General features: G+C 39.1%; 1 protein-coding gene across 2 annotated transcripts; it reads right to left on the reverse strand.

Annotated features, from left to right (window-relative positions):
* Window positions 1–25,434, reverse strand: LOC306878150 (inward rectifier potassium channel 2-like). Of its 2 annotated transcripts, XM_079430307.1 has the most exons (6): window positions 25,162–25,434; window positions 16,531–16,605; window positions 15,974–16,337; window positions 13,643–15,891; window positions 4,272–4,589; window positions 1–3,257 (listed from the first exon to the last, which is right to left on the reverse strand). In XM_079430307.1, exons 4-6 carry the CDS (start codon window positions 14,687–14,689, stop codon window positions 2,985–2,987), a joined length of 1,638 nt encoding a protein of 545 aa, XP_079286433.1. In that variant the 5' UTR covers window positions 14,690–15,891; window positions 15,974–16,337; window positions 16,531–16,605; window positions 25,162–25,434; the 3' UTR covers window positions 1–2,984. The 2 variants fall into 2 exon arrangements, with proteins under 2 accessions (XP_079286433.1, XP_079286432.1); XM_079430306.1 differs by having other exon boundaries at window positions 13,643–16,337.
* Between the last annotated feature and the right edge of the window lie 1,627 nt (window positions 25,435–27,061).

Below are 27,061 nucleotides of genomic sequence, written 5' to 3' on the forward strand. Positions count from 1 at the left end.
GGTCTGTGCAATTGTGACAAATATGGTATGTTACATTATTACAAATGACTCTGAAAGTGCTTCACATAATCTGCTATGTGTATCATGATACAAAAATGCATTAATTTTAATAAATAGAAAATAAAAAAATACAGTACATAAGAGAAACAACTTGAAAACGCTGCAGATTTTCAGTAGTTTCCTATTTTGCAGTGACTCTAGCAGGCATTCCCACATTCAATACAAGACACAAAAGTTCTCGCAACAAGTAATTTGACTTGTGTATGATATTGTCATAAGAAGTTATGTGCAATAGGTATTTCCTTCCAATTTCTAAATTGTAAAATCACTCATACTAGTTGTGGCCCCTAGGGACCACTGTTGTGTCTTAATCAGGTACACATGCTGGAGCCACTGCAGCTCGTGTTGATTCTAAAAGATCGCCAGGTTCAAGCAGCCCACTGGGTCGGTGTTGCAGCTCTCCTCGTGTCAAAATGACCTTCTCCATCAATCCCTCTATATTCCCCCCACTCTTTAATTTCACTCCGCAGTTGGATCTGTTTTTGGTCATTAAGTCTTTGACCTTATTTCAGTGTGATTGACCTGAATCTCCTGTGTTACTATGTTCCTCTGCACTCTGACTTATACATTACCTTCCTCCCTTCTGAAACCCATCTGAAAGCTTTTTCTCTACAAAGCTTATTCTTTTTGGGTGGAATTCTTTCAAAATGAATGAAGTGTCAATGAGTTCATTTAAATACGGTACACCGCTAAACCAGCTAAGATTGCAATAGAGACAGGCCACTTGTATTACAGTGAATAAGAGAATGTTGAAATGTCCAAGATGGTGGCTATGAAGTATATGAAGATCCGCATCCCAAAAAAAAGCCAATCAGCAAAATCATCGTTTGGTCTTTATAATGGTTCTTGGTGTTCAATAACAGCCGTGAAGTGCTTGGTTTGTGAAAATTTGCTCTACATTTTTGAACTTCTGGTTCTGTCGTCCTTAAAGGAATAGTTCACCCAAAAATGATAATTCTGTCATTAATTACTCACCCTCATGTGGTTCAAAACCTGTAAAGCCCTGTTCACACCAAGAACGATAACTATAAAGATAACAACAGTGTAAAGATAAGGATATTAGCGTTCACACCATGAACGATATCGTCTGTTTTTTCTAAGCGTAAGCTCGTTTGCCGCTTTAAATTCTCAAGCTCGTTATAGCAGGATGGATTCTGATTGGGTGTCAATGTTTTTATCGTTCATCAGCTTTAAAAAAATCGCTCTGAAAGTGATTCCAACGATATTGTTTCTCTATACCTTTGTCGTTATAGCTGTGGTGTGGATTCTGCTATTCTTTAATATTGAGAACTATTTTTAGAGCTATATCTTTATCATTATCTTTATAGCTATTGTCCTTGGTGTGAACGGCCATTAAGACCTTCATGACCTTTATTCGGAACACAAATTAAGATATTTCGCTTTCTGACCCTGCTTAGACAGCAGTGCAACTGACACGTTCAAGTAGTGTTGTCAAAAGAACCGACTTTGGTACCGAAATTTTAAAACCGTCCATTTCCCGCTAACATTTGAGTGCTGTTGAGCCGATTCTTAAACACTGCTATTTGGCCAATGTGTTCATGTGCTCAACAGATATAACTGTGATTGGCTAATGATCATCGCTTCACACTCTTCACCAAGCGCTCACGCAGAAGCACACGGGAGGCATCTGTCAGCTTTTAAACGCTCCCGTGTGGACGTTTATAAAATTGACATTTTTAAAATTTCAACTGGTACCGAAGTTGGTACTTTTGACAACACTACATTCAAGGCCCAGAAAGGTAGTAAGGACATCGATAAAATAGTTCATGTGACATCGGTGGTTCAACCTTAATTATATGAAGCTGCGAGAATACTTTTTGTGCACAAAGAAAACAAAAATGAAGACTTTATTCAACAACGAACTTGGCAGTTGCGTTGCTGTCTGTAGGCTCAAAAAGCTCGCTTATTTGCTCTCTTTGCAAACTATTCTCAAACTTTCTAACTTTCAAATTTTTAAATGAAAAATTAAAGAGTTGGATGTGACATTGAAGTCATACGACCACAGTGTAATTAATTTATAGACTAAGTTTAGCTTTTTACTTCTGGCGATTGTATTTAGGCTTCAAAATTCATAGTTGTGAAGTTGTTTTCAATTGTGAAGGTTTTCATGGTGAACAAAACAAGTAAGAATCATAAACTTTTGTTGGTCACATAGCTTATTTTCTGAAATAATGGAAAATTCTGTTGGCTTTTTTCGAGGGAACCCGGGTGATGCTAACTTCGAGGTTGGCCTACAAAAATATATCATTCCTAAAGTGCTCTTTTAGCTGTACCAAGCTAAAATATAGTTTTTTATTAATATACTGTAATATTATGATATCATTCATGTCAGAATATATTGCTGATTTTGAAATGTTATTGAATTGTGAGACTTCAGTGTTTCCCTGTTTGATAGGACCTATGTATGACGAAAAATAGCTGTTTCCAAGATGGCCGCCTGAATTGGCTTGCTTTGACAGCAACTTTGATAAAACAGGTTTACAGGGGTTAGTGAAGAAGACGCATGCAGAAATACTGCACTAGTGCAACCGGTTAGTGAATTCACCCCACTGTCTTGCTATCTTGCTCTTTCGTTCTCTTCTCCCAGGTGGTGAGAGGCCCCTTTCCCTCTTCTATTCTCCATCTTTTGTGCATTCTGTCTTCTCTCAGCCCATCTTAAGCATGACCTATTGTCATTAATCAGTCCTACATTGTCCCTTTATGGTGCTCTTTGCCTTAGTCCCCTGTCCAAGTCTCTCTCTCCAGCCCTTTGTCCATTAGCTGGTTCTCTCTCTTTCTCCCGACCCCTGGTTCCAACTCCTCCCTCCATCCTGACCCTTTCCCTTTCTTTCTCTATCTATCTCCCTTTCTTTCTTTCTTTGACCGCTTCTTTCCCCTGTGCCCTTTCATCCCAGTCACATGGCTTAGTGTATGTGTGGGTGCTCACTGCAGGAGTCTTGTCGAGATGGTGGTGTGGGCTGAACGAAAGAGGGTGAGGGAGAGGGGGAAGAACAGGGGGATGGAGAGAACTGGTCAGGGCAAGGAGGGACAGAGGGGGAGAGCTGCAGAGCCACCTCGTTCTCGTAACAGAAGGAGGAACGGGAGCCCAAGATGTACTTTTTCTCGGCTAACTCTTTAGCGCTGCAGGTGGGCGTGTGCGGCACCTCGTAAGTCCTGTTGAAGTATGAGTAGTCCACCTAGAGGTGGGGAGGACACATGACAAGTACAAGGCATAACTAGATTTGCATTTCTAGAAGAGTCAAGAAAAGAATAATTATTTTAGTTAAGACTAGTTTTTGAGATGAGTTCTACATAAAAAATGAAGCAGGAGAATTATCACTATACGCAACACCATCTTTGCAGCATGAAGCTGGCTATAGATGGTTTCTGGTCTCAACAGATCATATTTATTAAGAATTGACTGATATTCAGAAGTGAATTAAGAATAACTTTAAATTTCAGTTCAGTTTAAAGTGGAAGTGAAGCAGTCAGTTAAGTTTACATTATTTAGTAAAGTGATTTCCACTTTGATTAAAAAATATATAACAAACATGATTAATGTAACCATTTTAAAGAAAAAAAGGCTGTTTTGTTATAGCTTTTGGAGCAAGGGCGCTGCCATCTTGCAGTACCACAGCGTGTGACGTCACGGGGTTGGTTCGCTCCAATGGCCAGTATAGTAATATAAGCATTTCTTTACATTTTGAACACACAAATATTATATTAACACACAAATAATTTGGGTTTTACCATCATTTGGATGAATGTTCAACATCAAACTGTCTATATGCTAAGTTTTTGATAAAAACTTTAACTAAGTTTTTTTTTTTACAGATTGCTTAATTTTCTATAAATTTGGCAACACTGTAAGAACACCAGACCAATCATAACTGAGTATGTGAACAGAATAGCACAATGTAATTGCTGTTGGTTAGAACTTAAATGCAATAATTCTATTCGTCAACAGATTTGTTGTTGGATGGATTGATGAATTGTGTTGAAGTTAAATGGAGCTGAATTACATAGGTCCTTAATGTCAGGTGGTTTGAAACTAATTCTAACCAGTATGTTTCAGAAATATAAATACAATATAGCCTTACAAACACAGTAATGAGTCCAATCTGGTACTTCTACACTTTATATTTACAACCACTCCATTTCCTTTCAACTCTGTCACTTTCCACCCTCCATTTTTTTACTCTGTGGCTCACCTGGTAGCAGTTCTTCCTTTCATAGAGCACAGGTTCAAAGCGGTGACCCCAGACGATCTCAGAGGCCAGGTATGAAGACCGGCATTGGGTTGTCATGGCAGTGGCCTCCACCATGCCCTCCAGAATCACTACCACTTCCATATCTTTGTCTCCCTCTAGTGCATGTTTGTCCACCTCAAAGAAAGGGCTCTCCTCATTAATTTCATGCACAATTGTCACAGGTGACACCAAAAAGATGCGATCTGTTCCTGTGTCAAAGCCGACATTGAGGTCTGCATTATCCAATGGCAGGAACTCACCCTCAGGGGTCACCCGTGGCTGCAGGAAAGGTCAAAAGCACTGTTAAGTTTTACATACAGTAGATCAACCTTTTAGTCAGTTTTATTGTTTAACATAAATGTCCTTTTGTATATTTTGATTAGTTAATACCTAGTCATTTAATATGTATTAATTATAGTCCATTTTATACAGACTGACATGGCACGACAATAAGATTTAAATCACTCTTATACAAAGGCATAAAGACACAAATAATTTAATCAGACGGTTAAATTAAGTTGCACACACACACACACACACACACACACAGGGCAGATATGCAAGACGATGGTTTGCTCTGGTAAAATTAATCCCCTCTGCAAATCTTATAAACCTCCGGTATGAGCTTGAACAAAACAAGCCATCATTAACCACACCAACTGTCCAGATGTCAATCTCTTTCATTCTTTTTCTCTTTCATTTACTCATCTCGCCATGTATTCTACCTTCATGCAAGGTATTTCTTTCTCGTATACACTACACTACCCTTCAAAAGTTCAGTAAGATTTTATAATGTATTGAAAGATGTCTCTTATGCTCACAAAGGATGCATTTATTTGATCAAAATACAGTAAAAAACTGAAATATTGTGAAACATTATTGCAATTTAATTTAAATATTTTCTATTTTAGTATATTTTAAAATGTAATTTATTCCTGTGATGACAAAGCTGAATTTTCAGCATCATTACTCCAGTCTTCAGTTTCACGTGATCCTTCAGAAATAATTCTAATAAGCTGATTTGGTCCTCAAGGAACATTTCTTATTATTATCAATGTTGAACAAAGTAGTGCTACTTAACATTTTTATGGAAACCATGATGCATTTTTTCACAATTCTTTTATGAGTAGAAAGTTTAAAAGCACAACATTTATTTGAAATATAAATATTTGTAATATGTCTTTACTGTCACTTTTGATCAATTTAATGCAGCCTTGCTTAATAAAAGCATTCCTTAAAAAATGAATAAATAAAAATCTTTCAGTCCCCAAACCTTTGAATGGTAGTGTACCCTCAAAAGTACCACAGTAATGCCATGGATTTTTAGACATGGGAGCCAGTTAGGGTAATGCTACAGAATTATTTGAAATACCTTAGAATGTAAAATAAAGAGCATAAGGAATGAGTATAGCGATCATTTAATAACAAAGTAAATATTACAATTAGTGCTGTCAAATGATTAATCGTGATTAATTGCATCCAAAATAAAAGTTTTTGTTTACATAATATATGTGTGTGTACTGTGTATATTTATTATGTATATATAAATACACACACATGCATGTATATATTTAAGAAACATATGTAACGTTTATATATTAAATATATTTATATATGATATAAATTATATTAATATAAATATATACATGTAAATATGTCCAAAATATATGCTGTATGTGTCTATATTTATATATACTGTACATAATAAATATACACAGTACACACACATATATTATGTAAACAAAAACTTTTTTTTCTTGGATGTGATTAATCGACAGCACTAATTACCAAGGTACAGTGTTGTGCAAGTTACTTCCAAACTGTAATATATTATAGATTACTTGTTACTGTTATTTAAAAGTAATTCCTTACCTTACAATGTTACTGTCTCAGAATTGTAATGCGTTATGACTCCTGTATTACTTTTGAGTTACTTTCACCAAAATAACTACAGAAGCAGAACTTAAAGGGATAGTTCACGCAAAAATTTTAATTCCGTCATCATTTACTCACCCTCAAGTAGTTCCAAACCTGTATGAATGTCTTTGTTCTGCTGAACACAAAGGAAGATATTCTGAAGAATGTGGGAAACAGAGCAGTTCTGGGGCACCATTGACTTCCATAGTATTTTTTTACCTACTATGGAAGTCAATGGTGCCCCAAAACAGCCTGGTTACAAACTTTCTTTAAAATATCTTCCTTTGTGTTCAGAACAAAGAAATTGATACAGGTTTGGAACTACTTGACGGTGAGTAGATGATGACGGAATTGTAATTTTTGGGTGAACTATCCCTTTAAAGGTGATAAGAGAACGAGATGCTGCGTTTGAAAACGCTAGGGGAACGCCTTCAGTGTGACCGGCTCTGAATAATCTGTAATCTGTCCAATGGATGGGCGAGACGTCACGGGCGGGTGACGTAACGGCCAGGAAGCATAAATGCATGTGTGGTGGCACCGGCGTCAGCTTCAGGAATGAAGCAACCACTTGCAGGGATGCCAGAAGTGTGGCTTCGAGACGCAGCGTCTCGTTCCCTCGATGAACTAGGTTTACATTCGTAACCCAGAGACGTTCCTCTTCAGGAACTTAAGCTGAGTCCAAAAAGACTAGGGGAACGAGATGCCCATGCCACCAGACTGACAAATCCCTGCCTAGTGTGGATGGAGCACAGCTAGGGTGAGAGAAAAAAGGCCAAAAATGGCTAAAGTGGGCAGGCCCGCATCCCAAAGGCCAGCTTCTGAGAAGTGAGTCTTGATCCCCAGGAAAGGGGAGAGCAGAGGACTCGAGGCTATGGAATAGCATCCTGATTCACTACATAGCATAAGCTCTCTGGCTGGAGGCCTCAGCCTCTGGATGAAACGTGTAACTAGGGGGTGTCTACCCACTGAATGCCCACCAAGAGAGGTGTGGTAGGCCGAATTGCTGCCACGTAAACCTTCAAGGTGGAGTGGGTTAACCCTGCGGAGGAACAGGTCTGCACGAACTCCAGAACTGTATCAATCGGGCAGTTGACTGGGTCGAGCTGGCAACCTCCGCACAATGAAGTGACATTTTCACTTTGGGGGCATACAATTTCCTCATGCTGTGGAGGAAATGTGTAACTAGGGGGTGTCTACTCACTGATTGCCCACCAAGAGAGGTGTGGTAGGCCGAATTGCCGCCACGTGAACCTTCAAGGTGGAGTGGGTTAACCCTGTGGAGGAACAGGCCTGCACTCCAGAACTGTACCAATCGGGCAGTTGACTGGGTCGAGCTGGCGGTCTCCGCGGTTTCCACTTCAAGGCATACAGTTTCCTCATTGAGGGAGCTCTGGATTGGAGGATGGTCTCAACAACCTCGGTTGAGAGACCGGAAGCTATGAGTTGCGCCCCCTCGGGCCACCCCCACAACTTCCACATTTCCGGGAATGTGATAGACCCCTGCTTGTGAGAGAAGATCCCTCCTGGCGGTAATCTCCCATGCTCGGCCCGGCCAGAACGGTGCTACCAGAAGTAGACTGACCTCGTCCTGGCGTACTCTCGTCAGAACTCCCGGGAGCAGAGCGATCGGGGGAAAAGCGTACAGACGAAGCCTCAGCCACGTCTGTACCATGGCATCTAGCCCAGGGGAGCTAGATGAGTAGATGAGAGTACCAGAGGGGACATTGCGCTGTCTCCTGAGTAGCGATGAGGTCCACCTGTGCCTGGCCAAACACTCTCCAGATCTGCTTCACCACCTCGGTGTGAAGCATCCATTCCCCGGGCCTCTGCCCCTGCCTCGACAGGATGTCTGCTCCCACATTGAGATGCCCAGGGATGTAAACTACACTCAGCGAGAGGAGTTTGCCCTGGGATCACACAAGGATCTGGTGCGCCAGCCTGTACAGGGGGCACGACCGCAGACCTCCTTGGTGGTTGATGTAAGAGACCACCGCTGTGTTGTCGGTGCGCTCCAACACATGGTGATCTCTCAGGTCTTGGAGAAAGTGTTTCAGAGCCTGAAACACAGCCAGCATCTCCACGTGAGATGCCGACCACTCCACAGACCACGGGCAGGGTGGCCATCTTCATGACCACTCCCCAATCGGTGAGGGACGCGTCTGTCATTAACGTTACGTGGCGACACAGAGCTCCCAGCACCGGGCCCTGAGACAAGATCCAAGGTTGTCTCCATATGTCTAATGCATGTAGGCACTACCGCGTGACCTTGATCATGTGAAGCGGGTTTCCCCTCGGGGAGAACCCCTTGGTCTTGAGCCACCACTGTAGGGGTCTCATGTACAGCAGGCCAATAGGTATCGCGTTGGATGCAGCTGCCATCAGACCCAGCAGTCTCTGAAACTGCTTGACAGTGAGTGGCTGGCCTTCTTTCACTCTCCTGACTGCCATGAGGATCAACTTGATCCGAGCAGGGGACATACTTGCCTGCATCGTGGTCGAATCTCACACCACACCAAGATAAGTGGTTTTCTGTAATGGAGAAAGCACACTCTTCTTGGCGTTCAGTCTTAACCCCAACACTTTCATGTGAGCGAGAACAAAATCTCCATGTTGAGCCGCCATCTGCTCTGATTGAGCGAGAATCAACCAATAGTCGATGTAATTGAGTATGCGGATGCCTTGTAGACGCAACGGAGCTAACGCGGATCCACACACTTAGTAAAAGTGTGGGGTGAGAGTGCTAGGCCGAAGGGAAGAACCCGATATTGGTAAGCCCCCCCCCGAAAGCAAACCTCAGCAACTCCCTGTGAGTGGGAAGGATGGAGACATGGAAGTATGCGTCGATCGTGACAAACCAGTCTTCGGACCTGATCTGAGACACGACCTGTTCGAGCATCTTGAACTTCAGTCTGCTGACTGAGCAGTTCAACTGATGCAGATCTAAAATGGGACGCAACCCTCCATCTTTCTTGGAAAACTATGAAGTACCGGCTGTAGAACCCAGACTCTCTTTTGTGAGGAGGGACAACCTCGATGGCCTCCTTCCTCAAGAGAGTATCTACTTCTCGTTCCATTACCAGAGCCTGCTCGGGGCCCACCAGAGTGGGATTCACCCAATTGAATCGAGGTGGAGGAGAACCAAACTGGATTCTGTAGCCTCTCTCTTCACGTCCACCTCCTCGGAGGAAGACAGGCGGAGCGTCGAGCCCTCTCTCTGGGTGGAAGAACCCGCGGAGCTCGCCCGTCTTCATTCCCTCCACCTGATCCATCTGCAATTCCAACAAGTGCAGCCGCCGCTCCGCCTCGGCGAAAGCGGGGCCGACACCGCGAGGAACGCTGGTGAAAGCTCCCTCGAGAGCGGACTCTGCGTGCTTTGCTCTCAAGCAGACCACACACGGACTGTGTGTATCCCCAGTAGGGCTGTAGTACTCGAGTCCGGTCTCATCCTCGAGACGTTTTTCTGTCGTCTCGGACTTGTCTTGGACTCGTTGGTATTTTGACTCGGACTTGTCTCGGACTTGGTCATTGGACTCGCCAAATGTTCTAGTTGGTCTCGACCGAGTCCAGCTATATATGCTTTTTTTTCTCTTTGAAAACAAAACCATTAATCTGGCTCGCTTGTTCGGAAAATTGGTAATGTAATTGGTTTAATTTACAATCCATGTAGAACGGGCATTGCCATTGGTCGCCTTGTAAATGCACGGCTGCCTCATATGCCTGGCTCTGAGTGTGCGCGCTGCGCAGAGGCATAATACATTTTTATTTTGGCCACAGACACAATGTCGGCGAGTTGCATAATACAGTTTGGTTTTACAAAGTTCGTTGGAGTTTTCCCTCTCTTCCACCTGACTTTCCTTTGCTTTTATATAGCTTATAAATGCCCGCGTGCAATTTACTTTCACCGCATGTCAGCGCACATGAATAACTGCTCTCTTGTGATGCTCTCTATGCCATTCACACAGAATGTGCTTTTGTGTTGACAAAGATGCGACACGGGCAGTGAAATAGGAAAAAATGCAAGAAGACGGGAGTTAAACATCTTTTAATAACTAGAGCGCCGCGTTTTTAGAAAGCCGTTTCATGCACGAGACACTGCAAGAGACGCGACCGCAACAGTCAAACGCGTCCATGTTTACATAGAAAAAACAATGAAAAAGCAGCGTAATCGAATAAAAAACCTGTGAAGAACTACTACTGTATGTCTGATATTTCATGTTTGCATCAGGGTGACAGGCTGAAAACTACTGTTCATTGTTTTTAGAGAGTATTTATAGTTAATAATAACACTCTAGCTGTAATACCTTCAGTCATTTTGAATTTGAATTACTTGAGAATTTTTTAAGCATTTTTCTTGTATTATTTCTGAACATATATGCATAAGAACAGTTTGTACAAGATGTAGTTGTAGTTCATGCATCTTTTCTGCAAAGATATTTAGTGATTTGTTTAACATTTACATCATGATTCAAGATTCAAGAGTTTTTATTTGTCACATACACAATTATACAGGGTATAACCAGCAGTGAAATGTAGGTCAAGTCCGCTCCAAAGACAGTGCAATTATATGGAATACAAATATTAAGAAGGAGAAAAGTACAAAACATAAAATAAAAGAATAAAATAAAATAAAAGATAAGATAAGATAAAAAATATAAATATAAATGTGCAGGTCAGTACTATCATCATACAGTATGATGATAACTTTGTGTGTGTGGTGCACTTAGAATAGAATTTTCTTTAACTAGAAGTTTAATAAAGAAAGAGTTGCTTGAATCATGTTGTAGTTATATTTTCAAGTTGACTAGTTAAAATTGTACAAAATCGAGAATTGGTCAAATATTCTATGAAAATCATTTTTATTTTATTTTTTGCCACATGGTCCAGCCTAGAATCAAATAAAAAAAACCTTCCAATTTTTAATTTCTTAAATGTTTCAATATTTAATTGTCTGTTCTCTAACTGAACTACATTATGTTTTATTTCTACTATTAAAAATGGCCTCAGCTTAACACCTGTAATTCTGTCTATATCCCCCTAACCCCGGGGGACATATATTGCACCTATATTATATGGCCTAAGGTAAACAGCAAACAAATGCCTGCGCGGCCACACACAGACACACAGAGCTGAAGGTGTTTATATGCTACACAGCCTTGCTTGTGAGGGTTACATTGTACTATGGTTTCTTTAGGACAGGGGTCTTAAAGCTTGGTCCTGGGGGCTGGTGTCCTGCAGAATTCAGCTCCAACCCTTATCAAACACACCTGAAACAGCTAATCTAAGCATACTAGAAACTTTCAGACAGGTGTTTTGAGGCAAGTTGGAGCTAAACTTTGCAGGACACCGGCCCCAGGACTGAGTTTGGACACCCTGCTTTAGAACAAGTAACAAGTTCAAGAATGGGAACATGTTGATTTATTTTTAGGACTTATGTTGCTTGTTCATTGTAATATTTTCCATTGGCAGCCCAGAATGTGATTGTTTCACTATAATAAAAATGCTGAAAATGTGAAGTTGCACTTCAGTTTATGTGACTTTAGTGAAACTGCTAAACCTAAAGTAAATAAAATAGCCTAATTTGATCCTACAGTGTTGCTGCACGTGCTTTTAGATCATTACAAATAATAATGCAAAAAGATTATCTTAGAATAGAAGATATGCTGTCTCTCGTGTCACATAAATTATCAATAGTTAAGTATGTGGTTTTGAAGAAGATGCTTTTATTTTCTTTCTCTGTTTTGACTGTCTCATTTGGACTTGGACTTGACTTGGACTCGAACCTCTTGGACTTGGACTTGACTTGGACTCGAACCTCTTTGGACTCGGTCTTGACTCGGACTCGATAGTCCTGGTCTTGGACTTGTCTTGGACTCGACAAAGGTGGACTTGACTACAGCCCTAATCCCCAGCAGTGAAGAACAAACAGCCTGTAATGCGATCTGCTCTCGCCCTTCAAGTGCTTAGTTTTCTCTGCACTTTAGACATTGTGGAGCTTATTTCAAGTGAACAAACAACACTAAATAAGACTCACAACACAGATCAACAGACACACACACAGAGTAGCGGTTGCTGAATGACAAAAAGCTGACGCCAGTTCCGCCGCACGTGCTTTTATGCTTCCTGGCCCTTGCGTCACCCACCCGTGACGTCTCGCCCATCCATTGGACAGATTATACTTGTATTCAGAGCCGGTCACGCTGAAGGCGTTCCCCAAGCGTTTTCGGACGCAGCTCGAGTTCCTAAAGAGGAACTGTCTTTACCTTGGCATAATTTAATAATAAGAGTTCTGTACATGGAAATGACATACAGTAAGCCTCAAACACCATTGTTTCCTCCATCTTATTTAAATCTCGTGAATAAAACAGACCACTGAAAAATAGGCGAATCAGAACATAACACTGACGTAACAGTAACAGTTGTAACAGTTATGTAACAGTCGGGATCATAGTTACGCCCCCAACATTTGCATATACCCGCCCATGTTCTAAGCCAGCCGCCAGCCGAACCATCAGAAGTTCTGCAGGTATTGTGAAGAAATACGAGCGAGGACAACAGCGAAAATGGCAGATCATGGAAATAAATGTTATGTTCCAGGCTGTGCAGGGATATGAAGTGCAGTCTGTATTCAGAAAGGCACAAAAAACAAATAACGCATTCTAATAAAATAACGCGAGCCACTAAAGGGAAATGGTTAGCCCCTTGTTAGCGGTAGCCTGTTACAGTACATAATATTTCACTTACCACATAAACAGAGTAAGGAGAGATGCCTGAGGATGATGGCGAATGATTTACAGATACTGAGCACCACTGACAAGCATCTGATCTTGTGAAATGTGTGGTAAGTACTGCCGCTCCATAGTATAAACAGAGTTCGTGCGATCGCAAGTCTCGAAACTGAAAGTAAAACGCAATCGTGCATTCCAAAGCAGTTTCAATGCACAGTATATTAATAGTGGCTCCCTGATGCCCGCATTTTATTTACAGTATAATTACCCAATGATATAACTGCGCAAGAAAGTATTGAAATATATATTTCCCCTGTGTTTCCTTCCTGTGAGCTACTGAAATGAGCCGCCAGTCAGAGCAGAGCTCAACATTATTATTCATGACCCTTCCAAATGAGCCAATAACAGACCGTTTCATTCTGGGGAGAAATTTTAGGGTTGTAAATCAACATGTAAAACTGTTTCTGTAGAATTTTTGCTCTTACCTAAGCCACATACCTTCTATGTAGATATCAAAGAACAATTTAAAATATTGTATCAATGCATTCTATGGCACCTTTAATTCAGAAATTAATGCTCATCATAGAATAGGTATTTTGGTATAAGTCACTTTATGTAATGTGTGAACAGCATTTTAATTCTGTTTAAATGAACAGACAGGACAAGAAGCAAACACACCATCTAACTGACCTTCAGTATCTGTGCTCGTACATGGGCCTCCACCAGGTGGCTCTTGCGCAAGTTTCCCACTCGCCACATCATGCAGAGTTTCCCGTCCCTCATGGCCACCACAGCTACATCCGAGAACACCAGTGTCTCATTTCGCTTCTTGGGCTTGGCGATCTTAGCCATTACCGCCCCAATGATGAAAGCGTCGATGATGCAGCCCACAATGCACTGCAACACGACAGCCAGCACCGCCAGGGGGCAGGCCTCGGTAACACTCCGGAAGCCGTATCCTATAGACGTCTGCGTCTCCAGAGAGAAGAGGAACGCCGCCATGAAACTGTTCACCTGCTGAAAGCAGCGTTCCTCCATCTCTGCCACCGTCTCCACTCGGCTGGAATCCTCTACGGTTTCCAGAGGAGCCAGCGAGGAGGAAACAGACGAAGAAGAAGAGGAAGATGATGCCGGGGGCGCCAGATCCCCGTGAGCGGCGGCGATGAGCCAGAACATGAAACCAAAGAGAAGCCAGGAGAGCAAGAAGGAGAGGGTGAACACCACGAGCATCCAGCGCCAGCGGATGTCAACGCAGGTGGTGAAGAGGTCGGTGAGGTAGCGCTGGCCCCTTTCGCTCATGTTGACGAAGGTGAAGTTGCAGCGCCCGTCCTTGCCTACAAAGCGCCGTCGGGGCCGGCGGGACTGGCTGCGGCGTTCGTGGGGCAGCGAGGGCGAGAGGGAAGACGAGGACTTTCTCTTGCTCCTCTCCCACCTCCCTTCTGCCCCAGACTCCCCCCTGAGCGCCGAGCCACGCCCTCCTCTTCCTCCTCCTCCCCTCCTCCCTCCCCGTTCTTCATCATCATCCTCTGCATCATCATCATCCTCATCTCTCTCTCCACTCCTTCCTCCATTGCTATGGTGAAGGTTGAGCACTTTGCCGTTGCAGTTCGGCGACGGAAGTGTGCCCGACTGGGAGGAAATTACATCATCACTCTGCGCCAGCTTCATGACTTCCTCCTCATCCAGCGGGGTGTCCACAACCGCACTGAAGCGCCTCTTTACCCGAGCAGCCCCCATTATCGGTGATGACTACAAAATGTTTGGGAAAAATGAAGCTTTGCCAGATAAATCCAGCGTCAAAATGGATAAAAAATATGGATGCAATGATATATATCCAAAATATGAGTTGTAGACTGTATTCCACAGCGAGGCTTAAGGCCTGAAAGAGACCGTATTGTCATTCAGATCCCGGCAGCCAATAGTTGCCCAGAGACGGAACACAATCGCATTTGAGATCATCTCTGACATCATCAAAGAGTCTCCACTTGAGTGGTCCGTCCACTGTCTGCTATCAATAAACCAGTATTCCTGGACGATTTTACTGAACGCAAAGTTCCAAAGTTGCTAGATGCAGTAAATAAAAAAAAAAAAAAAAAAAATTTCAGTGCAGTTTCTCAGGTTTAGCAGTAGTTTTGCTAAGGTTAGGTGGTGGGCAGAGACTAGACAGAGGAAAACGGTGCTGCTTAAGGTCTATGCGTAACATATAGCAGCTTCATAAGAAAGCGAGCAACTAAAAGGCACAATCAAACAAGCGAAGCACAGGCAGAGCAGAAGGATGAAGGAAAGCTGAACTTACATAACATGAAGGAAAAACATAAACAAGCCTCAGTCTTAAGCTGAGGGAACATTTAGAGGGAAACTGAAAAGAACATGCACTAAACTGTCTAGAACATATGTGTGTAATAAATAACAGCATGCATATACAGACCAATCTTTCCCTTTAGGACCTCTTCAGCTTTTCTTATTTAAATGGTGAGATGTTTAAAGACACAAGAGAGATGTGCAATTAATATGAAAACTAGTCAACATTTGCCAATACTTCTCAAATGTGACCTCTTTGCCTTCAATATTGAGCAAATAAAACTCTGGAACAGAACAAGTCCATTTCTCAATCATATTAGACATCAAAACAATTCACAGTCATGTTTCCATCTCCAGTCTGGTTTCAGTAGATTTTCTAGTCTTACACCAAGAACCCAGTTCTCCAAATGAAAGGGACATTTTGCTCTAGAAAAACTCTGAATTACTAGTTCACATAACTGAATTACTAGTTCACACTTTACAATAGTAAGAGGTTTAGAGTGAGATGACTTATGACCTGTTGGTTCACTTTGATCTCTCCAAAAGCTTTAAAAAAGCTAGGTGATGCTTTGAGATCTTCCACAGAGTCCAAGTCCAGTGTGGTCGTCAACAAAACACATGCAACTGGTGAAATGTTCCTAAAAATGAACATTAGGTCAGTTAAATTTTTAATGTTTAAAAAAAATGAAATGATTGGGGGAACCTGATAAATGCTGTTACCTTTTCATATACCTCCTCTGTAGTTCAAGGCTTAATGGACTTGATAAAAAAAAGAGAATCTTTAAAAACGGTGTCTAGTCATGAAAAGCCCACTTGAACAGGAACATATTCAAGGATGAAATTAGAAAATATAACACTCAAAAGAGAATCAAGAAATGAGAGCATGGAAAAAGAACATTTCTAAAGTGAGAGGTGACATAAGTTTTCATCTTCAAAAATCTGCTGCCCTCGCACTGACATTTGTGGTAGAATATATCCACGGCAAATACAACTCAAGAATAGTTTGTCAGGTGGTCCCTGTCACGTTCCTTATTATTTGAATCTGCGGTTTTTGAGTTGAGGACATCACAGTCTCTGTTAACTCCTAGAGAGAAAGCATAATATGAAAGTTAAATTGAAATATAAAGACTAGATAAAACTAATAAAAATATCTCTCTGTAAAATGAAAGCTGCATTGCAAACATGCTCAATGCTGATTGTCTGATTATTTATCTCCAAGAAAATATCCTAATTTCAATTTCAAAATTCTAACAAACTATATATATTTTTATAATTACCAGTTCTGGCAGTTAATGAAGTGCATGGATCATCCCGTGTCTTCTTTCTTTACCCTTTCAGTCAGCAGAAATCTTCTGAAAAAGATCAAATATTATGTAAACGATTAGTGTCTTCCTAAAAAGTCATCGGTCCCTCAAATTGAAAATTCATTAATTCATTAAAAGAATGATAAAAAATAGCTGAGTCATTCTGTAGTTGTAAACTATAGATGAGTAATTCCACATTTCAGTAATAAAAATGATCAATGTGGTATTTGATTACTTCCGATATCAAACATATATATAAAAAAAATTCCATTTGTTCAATAAATATACTTTCAATGTAAACTGCATACACTTTAATCAGAATAAAATGTCAAATGTTACAATACTTTCCATTATGAATATAATTGCTGTGTTTATATTTTTCATTTCCATTCTGTGCCACCAGTACCATAAATTACACACTTCACCTTTAACACAGAATCAAAAAGCTGAAAGTCCCCTTTTAAAGGCAAGAAACTCAATCTTTTTTAATATATTTGAAAAAACACCTTGGCCTTGACTTTTAAAAAGTTAAATAATTTCAGCAAAATATATTTTGATTATAGCGCCATGTGTGTGGTTCACCAAAGGATTTGGAGAGGGTTTGTGTGAGTCACATCTTATCTCACCACCAGTCTTTGACCTCTGACTCTAACCTCTACACATTGTAACCTAGGGCTGTGTGTGTGAGCGAGCTCTCATTAGAGCACTAAACATATTGATTAACACATACACCAATGCTGCTGAAAATATACCATTGACAGAGAGCCATTCAGCATTCATATTCTCTAATAAGATCATCTGCAGCAGTTAACTATGCATCTTGTAAAAAGTTATCTCCCTAAATAAAGACTAATATGAATAATGAAAGGTGGAAAAAACCTTTTGGAAAAAACTCACTTGCAACAGATATTATTTTAATAACACTTGAATGTGTATTGTGCTCAAATAATGACAATAAGTGTCATTATGAGTGACAATGATGGGCAACGATCCTTAAAAAATAAAAAAAATTGTTTTACTTGTTTCTAAAGTAACCTTAGCATTTAATATACTTTCACACTCTATAATAATAAAAAAAACTTTTTAAATACTTTCTAACTGTATAATTATTTACCTTTTGACCACATACTGAATTAGTTTGCAAATAAAATACTAAAAGGATGTAAAATTCTGATTTAAAAATGGAAATATAAAAAAGTATAAGTAAAATAAACAAGCAAACAAAAAAATTATTTCTAAGCAAATTTTTTAATTAATTGTGAATTTATTTATACAAAAGGTCAGATGTTCTTGCATCCATTGAAGCACAAGATGCTTGAGAACTGCTGTCATTAAAGCAAAAAATAAACAGAAATCTTTCAACTGAAAAAAAAAAAAAATCAACTGAACTTTTTTCAAATTATCCTGATTATATCATTTGTAATGAAAAAAAGTCTACAAAATTTCCACAAGTGGTCTCGGATTTTTAATCTAAAAAAAGTTTTAAGCATTATCAACCATTTCAGTGAACTACATATATAATGGCAGTCAGATTCTCTCACTTTCTCTCTCTACTTATCTTTCTGTTCCTCATGTTGGAAGTGTCTGGTGAAATCTCCCATGCTGCTTATGAGAGCTGAGTGCTACTCAAACACCCCTGATCCTCTCCAGCATGTGCAGTGTTCAGAGGTGAGAGATATGAGACCAAGGTCAGCGTGATATGGGACATTCTAGAATAATTGCTGGCAGAACGCCAATGCGGCAGTGCCAGACTTATATCGGGGACAATTAACAGGAAACTATCGAAATCTATGCAAATCAGCTCAAAGGTTACACAACAATCAACTTTTGACTACATAACAAGGTTAATAGCTTAACCTGCCCCATCTGACTCCAGAATATTTTACTAACAGAAGTTGAACAATTTTTAAAAGATAAGCTATCTCAACATAAAAATGTCCCAGTTCTCTATGAATATCATTGTTTTCAACAGCACAAGTTTATTTTCTCTTATCTCTCTGACACTCATATTGCTTTTGTCACTCTATCCATCCTGAATTCTCTCTCTCTTTTTGTCTTTCTATCCCTCTCCCAGATTACTGTCCATGTTCAAGAGTTATGAAGGGAGATTAAGTCCCTGTGAAAATCATTTCAATAATATTCTGTACAGTGAATAACCTTTTGAACTTTTCTCTCTAACATACTCTCTATTTCACCTTTTCACAAATCTGATGGGGATAACCTTATCAAGAAACTCTAGATTTATGCTATTATTACATCACATGGATGATGTCATGTAGATTTCTAAAGTACTGTATATGAAAGTAATTTTACATTAGCAAAGACTGACAATGCAGACTCATATTCAATAGGCTATACTTTATGCTGCTACAGGTAATGTACAGATAAGAAGCATTTTCTTGTAAAGTGACAAGTAGTATGTTTGTCTTTTATTTATAGCATTGACAACTTTATGTAATAAGGAAGTACATGGCAGCATAATTCCACAAAAATTCTGGTAAGGGTTTTGTTTTAAACCACCTTGGGAATTTTATGTTTCTGGTTTTGATTTGATACTTTTTACCAATTTACACTCACCTAAAGGATTATTAGGAACACCATACTAATACTGTGTTTGACCCCCTTTCGCCTTCAGAACTGCCTTAATTCTACGTGGCATTGATTCAACAAGGTGCTGAAAGCTTTCTTTAGAAATGTTGGCCCATATTGATAGGATAGCATCTTGCAGTTGATGGAGATTTGTGGGATGCACATCCAGGGCACGAAGCTCCCGTTCCACCACATCCCAAAGATGCTCTATTGGGTTGAGATCTGGTGACTGTGGGGGCCATTTTAGTACAGTGAACTCATTGTCATGTTCAAGAAACCAATTTGAAATGATTGGAGCTTTGTGACATGGTGCATTATCCTGCTGGAAGTAGCCATCAGAGGATGGGTACATGGTGGTCATAAAGGGATGGACATGGTCAGAAACAATGCTCAGGTAGGCCGTGGCATTTAAACGATGCCCAATTGGCACTAAGGGGCCTAAAGTGTGGCAAGAAAACATCCCCAACACCATTACACCACCACCACCAGCCTGCACAGTGGTAACAAGGCATGATGGATCCATGTTCTCATTCTGTTTACGCCGAATTCTGACTCTACCATCTGAATGTCTCAACAGAAATCGAGACTCATCAGACCAGGCAACATTTTTCCAGTCTTCAACCGTCCAATTTTGGTGAGCTCGTGCAAATTGTAGCCTCTTTTTCCTATTTGTAGTGGAGATGAGTGGTACCCGGTGGGGTCTTCTGCTGTTGTAGCCCATCCGCCTCAAGGTTGTGCGTGTTGTGGCTTCACAAATGCTTTGCTGCATACCTCGGTTGTAACGAGTGGTTATTTCAGTCAAATTTGCTCTTCTATCAGCTTGAATCAGTCGGCCCATTCTCCTCTGACCTCTAGCATCAACAAGGCATTTTCGCCCACAGGACTGCCACATACTGGATGTTTTTCCCTTTTCACACCATTCTTTGTAAACCCTAGAAATGGTTGTGCGTGAAAATCCCAGTAACTGAGCAGATTGTGAAATACTCAGACCGGCCCGTCTGGCACCAACAACCATGCCACGCTCAAAATTGCTTAAATCACCTTTCTTTCCCATTCGGACATTCAGTTTGGAGTGCAGGAGATTGTCTTGACCAGGACCACACCCCTAAATGCATTGAAGCAACTGCCATGTGATTGGTTGATTAGATAATTGCATTAATGAGAAATTGAACAGGTGTCCCTAATAATCCTTTAGGTGAGTGTATAGTTCCTGAATGGTTCCAAAAATGATTAAATATTTTAAGAAACATTTGGAAAAATGGAATGCAATTTTGATTGTCCTCAGCAGTCTATAGCCAAATGGGATAATTTGAGATTTGAACAAAATCTCAAACATTTGTTAACACTAGTTAATTACATTAGTTAACATGAACTGACAATGAAAAATACTAGCATTTAATATCGTTAGTTACAAAGATAAAATGATAAAAGATAAAAAACGTAAAAATACAGTAACCAATGTATTGCTCATTAAGTAATATTATGCATTAACTTTAACTAATGTGACCTTAATGTGAAGTGTTATCCATATGTTTAAACATTTATAGCTGCACCTGCAACAAACACAAGATTCACACTGAGAGCCATAACAATGTTAAAGAGGCAAAATTTAATTTGCAGAGAATCAACACCTGAAACTACACTGAGCAGAGACATGCTGTACTGGAAATGCTGATTAAGTGAATAAAACATTATTAGCAAATAACTAATTGTTTTAAAACGATGATTCAAAATGAAATGCATGCTGTGTCACCTGCAGCAGAACACATGCAGTAATATACAACAGCCCACATACCGCACAACCAATCCATAGTGTCATCGATTCCTCTATGCCACACAATGAGGCCACAAAATGTCCATGCATTCACATGGCCGGGATGTGTCTCTCTCAGTTTTCGCACTCTGGCTCACTCTCGATATCTCTAACTCACTTTTATTCCCTGATTTTCTGTCTGCTACTATCTCGCTCAGTCTAGATATGCCAGAAGCGTGCGATGAGATTATATGATCCAGTCAGCATGCTGAAGCCTGGCTGGAAACTAACTCATGTTAATCTGAGAGGAGTAATGAGAAAGTATTAACTACAGATAACATCACCACTCACTGCATTTCTGCACAATACAGGCTTCAGTACAATCTCCCTATGATTAGAACCTAATGTATGCCAAGAAGAGCCAGACTAAATCTGTTAAATGTATGAAAGAGTAATGACAGTTTTTTAAATCTTAAAGGAATCTTCTGAGTTCAGTATAAATTAAGATCAATCAAGAGCATTGGCGTTAAGTTAATTACGACAAAAATAATTTCAACTCATCCTTTACAATAATGAATAAGGCCAATTCATAAGTGTTAAACTTCTGACGGTTTCAATAATATAACCACACAATGTAAATAATTTGCATGTTAACATGATTTTATTCGGTGAAATAAACGCTAACTAACCTTTATGTGAAGGTGTATCCAATTTTACAACTTTGCCGTCATAACACAAAAACAACTGTAATTTAAACTGCTTTACAGCTCAAATAATGCACAAGAATAATTAATGTTAGTGCTTTTATGAAATTATTAGTTCTACATTTTTGTTTAAAAAAACACTTTACTTAAAGCATTTATGTATAATGCATTATAAAAGTAGTTTTAATGCATTAATTATGCCTTGTAATGTACCGTATAATGCATTACATCTCATGAATACCACAGTTATTACATTATAACACCTATCAGTTCATTGTTACACTATGCATTTTAAATTCAGGTATAATTATTTAAGGCAAGATGTAATGTATTACAATGCACATTATAAATAATTATAATGCATTATACCCTTTAATGACCCTTTATACTGCATTAAAGCATAAAGGCTTTAAGTAAAGTGTTACTAAAACACTTTTTTCTACAATTTTCTGTCTAAAGATATATCTAATTTTACAACTTGTCACCATGATGAAAACCCTAAAATTACTGTAAAATAAATAAATAAACTGCCTTTGAACTACTGGCATGGTGTCACAGCGACTTATAACTCTATAAAGTATTAATAGTGTGTATGAGTATGTTTATCACACATTCATTATGATAAGAGCAAGCTAGTACATGTTTAGTTGGTGAGGGAATTACATTGTACTTTGAACAACATGTCAAAAACACAGGTTGACATGGAAAGAAACACAGATAGTCAAAGGCCTTGTTGCCCAAATGGCACTCATGAGCACCGCTCTGAATCATTTAATGACACACGGGACACCATGCTGACCTTTATTGTGCATGTTCAGGAGGGTCTGTATTATAATGTCCAAATCATTTAGGACAGTTTGCCAACAATATTTAAATCCCATCCTGCAGTAAAACAGATGTTTCCAGCTGATGAACAAAAACATCATCCAATCAGAAATGAACCAATTTGAGCATGTAAAAGTGGCAGGCGATGTAATTACACTGCACACTTACAATAAACAGAACGTAATCATCTGTTGGTGTAGACACTAATATAGTTTTAATTTAAGGTCAATACAGTTATTTTTTATAGTTTTCGTTATTGCTGTGAACAGGCTCTAACTCCTTAAAATCGTAATATAGTATGAGAGGACAAAATTTAGTCCTAATAAGGAGGACACAGATATTCGGATATTCAGTATAGCCTACTTCAATGCAAAAGTTAATAATAGTTCCAATACATAACACACTTCACATTTCCGAGCAATGGTGCTTTTTTTCCTGAATAAATCAGCATTATTAAACAAATTGGTTGAATTAATGATTCAAGGACTCATGACTCATCATGATAAAGACAGTCACTTACTACCACCTACTGTCTAAATAAAGTCATCTGAAAAATGTTTCAATGAAAAATCCCCACTAAAGACTGACAGACTGTCTAGACGGAGTAAAAATTCCAGGAATGTTGAAGCCTATAGTCTATAGAATTCTGATTAATGCTGATCCACATATCTTACATGGGAGCATATTTTAAAGTGCCCCTATTATGTGTTATGAAAGGTTCATATTTTGGTTTTGGGAGTCCCCGACAACAGGTTGACATGCATGCAAGGTCAAAAAACACTTTCATTTTCTTATAATATGCATTTATTTTTTTACCTTATTTGCTCAACGACTCCCAAATGATTCGTTTTTCCAAACCCCTCCTTTGTGTGACGCTAATCTGTGGTGATTTGGATTTGGATTTTTAAAAACTCGTTTCACTCTTTATTTTGGGCAACCCGGTCTCATCCCAACTCGTCACATATTGACGCTTGGTTTTGGCGTCGCTTTTTGACGCTCAAGGTACCCCTTTAGCGTCACTTTTCGACGTGAAGGGAAGGTACCCCTTTAGCGTGAATTTTATATGCTAACGCGACATTGGGAATTTTATCGTCATAATAAGGTTGGCATTATTGCATATATGTAGGGGTGTGATTTTTCAATGTAAACAGTCAAAATAGTTTTATTTATATGACTTACCCAACCCCTGCCCCTAAACCTACCATCTGTGAAGAAAACGCAAGATGTAGGAGGCAGATGCAACTACTGTCATAATTTATTTAAAAATGATTAATATACGCTAAGTGTTTCGTATTTTAAAAAATGGAGGGGTACCTTGAGCGTCAAAAAGCGACGCCAAAACCAAGCGTCAATATGTGACGAGTTGGGATGAGACTATGTTATTTTGAGAGACAATAAAGTACACGGTGCACTTTCAGATTTAAAACTTTGCAAGATGATTTCATTCACTTAGAGCGGTTTTACACATTACATGAAAGGTCATTTTCAAAAATCCATAATGGAGGCACTTTAATGGAAATATCTCTTTTCCAATGTTCATCTTTCTCAACCATCTCAGACTCAATTATCTCTGTACCTCCTACAGCTCTGCCTCTCGCATTCTCGAAGATTAATTGTTGGACTGAAATAATGCATAAATCTTTTCATCTCATTGTTATTTTTGCTTTGCAGCGTTTCTCCTGCTCATCCTCTGCACACACGAAAAGAAATTAAAAAATGTAGTTTGTCAGACACATCATATCAAAGGCTGATTTTCATGTGATGTATCAAAAGTCAAATTAATACATAACTATACACTGCAAAATAATAATGGATAGATTAAATGGGAGAAAGCATAACACTCTCAGATATTGCTTTCAGATTCTGAAGGAGGAGGAGGATGGGAGATAAAGAACTAATCCTTTAGTCTGAAACAGTTCGGTGTTCATTTTCCCATCACCACATAAACTCAAGCACAAATTCTCCTAATGAAAGTGATCATGATATTTCTATAAAATAATTTCAACAGAAATCAACCTTTTCACTCTCTCGGTGAGTCAAATAAAGAAAGCACTGATTCTTAGAACGAATGACCTTGAGGTTAATCTCACTCAACTACAAACTAATAATACTGTAAACAGCGCCAGATGAAGAAGAGAGAAATGAAACGAAAATCCTCTTTGCAGTTGCACTAAAGGAGGACAGTTATATCGATCTTAAAAGAAAAACAATTAGTGTGCAAATGTCCTTCTGCTTACTTTAATCAAAATTTAATGCAGCAGTTTATGAATTAAAAATTTGACTATAAGATAATTTTTTATAGAAGTCTACTGTATAGCACCTACAAATCTAGACTTAATGATTAATGGAGGTTAATAGGCCTATAAAGTTATCAGTGTTTTGCTGATATTGGCTGCTGTGAATGAGGCCTGATGGAAATGCCTGGTCACAGGTCAAGCTACAGACGAGTGGTAACTACTCTTTTATTTTGTGTTGAAACAAAGACCTCAAAAGCATGCTAAAAACAATTAACCTAGATGTTGAGCAAATTTACCGTGAAATGTTTTGTTGTTTCGTGTTTTATCTATCCATTACCAGACAAATAGGCTATATGGTTGACTTGGTATAGTAATGAACTAGGTCATTCACAACTATAGTATACGTACAATCGGTTTTCTTAAATAATATATTTTAACAGCACTGACACTGGAAGTCAAATCTGAAGTTTGAAGAACCAAAAAAAACGACACTCACCGGCTCGTGCACAAATCGTCATCACATTATAGTCCATATGAGCGTGATGTCTTTTCAGTTTCTATTTTATTCATATAAAACTGTTTTGTTTTTTCAGTTAATATTAAAGCAGAAGATAAAGCGGCTCCTGGTTGAGGATGCGTCGCATTTAAAAAGCTTTGCAGCGGGTGAGTGTTGCGTGGGTGCTCTCCGCGCGCTCTGCTCACCAGCAGCCACGAAAAACTTCAGTGGGAGCTGCATCCTCTCCTCTCCCTCTCTGCATCTTTTCAGTCTAATTCTTCCTCTTTACTTAGTCCTTGTTTCATGCCACTGACCCTCAAATTGACAGTAACAGTAATCTGAGTGTTTTGGTGAAGTAATAAGTACAATAGGCTTATATCTAAACTCTAAAGTGGAGATGACAGACACATACAGCAGCAGTGTATGTCAAAAAATATGAATAGCCTACATTAAAAATGCCCAAAAAAGTCCAAAAAAAAAAAAGATTGCGATTGATCAATGGAAATGCTCTCCAGGCACGGAAACAGAAAGCAGAGAGGCATGAAGTGACTGAACACAAGTGATTGGCTATCCACTGTTCAGTAATGTTTTATTTATGACATTATTAAATATTTGGTTATATTACAGCCACGTGTGTTGGTCATAAATATGGAACGATTGGATAACATTTTACAGCTACAAATGACCAAATATGTGGAGGTTTTGGATTAGCTGATAGAAATACATTTAGGCTCGGTTTCACAGACAGGATTTAGACTAAACCAGGATTAGGCCATAGTTCAATTAGGACATTTAAGTAATTTTTATAAACGTGCATTACTGGTGTGCATCTTGAAACAAAACAAAGGCACTGACATATTTTAAGATCATCAGTGCAAGTTTCGTTCAGTTGAAACAGCTCAGACCATTTTAGTCTAAGACTAGGCTTAAGCCTTGTCTGTGAAACCGGGGGTTAAGTAATTAAACTGATGATTGAAATTACACCACAAATCAACCTCATTTATTTTCATGTGAGTTGAGGTTGCGCATATGAATCACTAGAGGGCGCAATGTTTCTATTTTTTATATAAGTTTCTCTATTTTCAGAGTGAGAATACTGTTTTCATCCGGAGAGGTTGGGCACTTTCTGAACCTGTATTAATTTTGACCGCTAACACGGTTCACTGTGAAAAAGTGGCTTGTTATATACGTGTAAAAAAGAAGAAAAAAGAAACTCACCTGGACATGGTTATACTGTGACTGACTTATAGGGAGGAATGAATGTGCCTCTAAATGTAAACGAATGTGTGGTTTTACAATAAAAAGGATCTGTTTTAAGTTTTACAAGATGAAAGTGGCTTGTACATTCGAAGTTTTAACTTCATTTTTACAATATATCCATGTACTATTATTTTTTATACAGCCTAATAAACTTTAAGACATTTGGACTTGTATTTGAGAAATGCAGATTCCCTCTAGTACCACTCTGATTTTAGTATATTTCCACACTTCGTCACTATAATTTGTTCTGCCTGACTGGATGATATGTTTTCAATACAAAAAAGAATATTGCAGTACATTAATTAAATAATAATATAATTATTTAATACTATAAAGTGATATACACAATATATATATATAACAATATATAGCTATAAACAATAAACTGCCCCTTTTCACTTCTGAAGGGACATGGAGCTAAGTGTCCTTCTACTCACGTAATGTCTGAACTCTGTGGCTTTTCTGTCTGTGATCAAGTACAGTGATGTAAGACAATGGTATACACAAACTGATTTTGGCTATTATGTCATAAGTATTTGAAATGAAATGGACAGATTCATTATATGATTGGAAAATTGCCCAATTAATAAAAATGGTATTTCAGTATTCAAAAAAAAGCCCAATTAAGTGATGCATCTCA

This window comes from Barbus barbus, assembly GCF_936440315.1.
Source record: "Barbus barbus genome assembly, chromosome: 12".
NCBI classification, from domain to species: domain Eukaryota; kingdom Metazoa; phylum Chordata; class Actinopteri; order Cypriniformes; family Cyprinidae; genus Barbus; species Barbus barbus.

Bases quoted from the DNA above. Each gene is read 5' to 3' on its own strand.
- LOC306878150 (XM_079430307.1), bottom strand. From the start codon at position 14,689: ATGGGGGCTGCTCGGGTAAAGAGGCGCTTCAGTGCGGTTGTGGACACC. The intron at 4,590-13,642 runs GTCAGTTAGATG...CCTTTCCTGCAG, and splicing joins TACGAGCACAGATACTGAAG to CCACGGGTGACCCCTGAGGG. The intron at 3,258-4,271 runs GTGAGCCACAGA...CCCCACCTCTAG, and splicing joins AAAGGAAGAACTGCTACCAG to GTGGACTACTCATACTTCAA.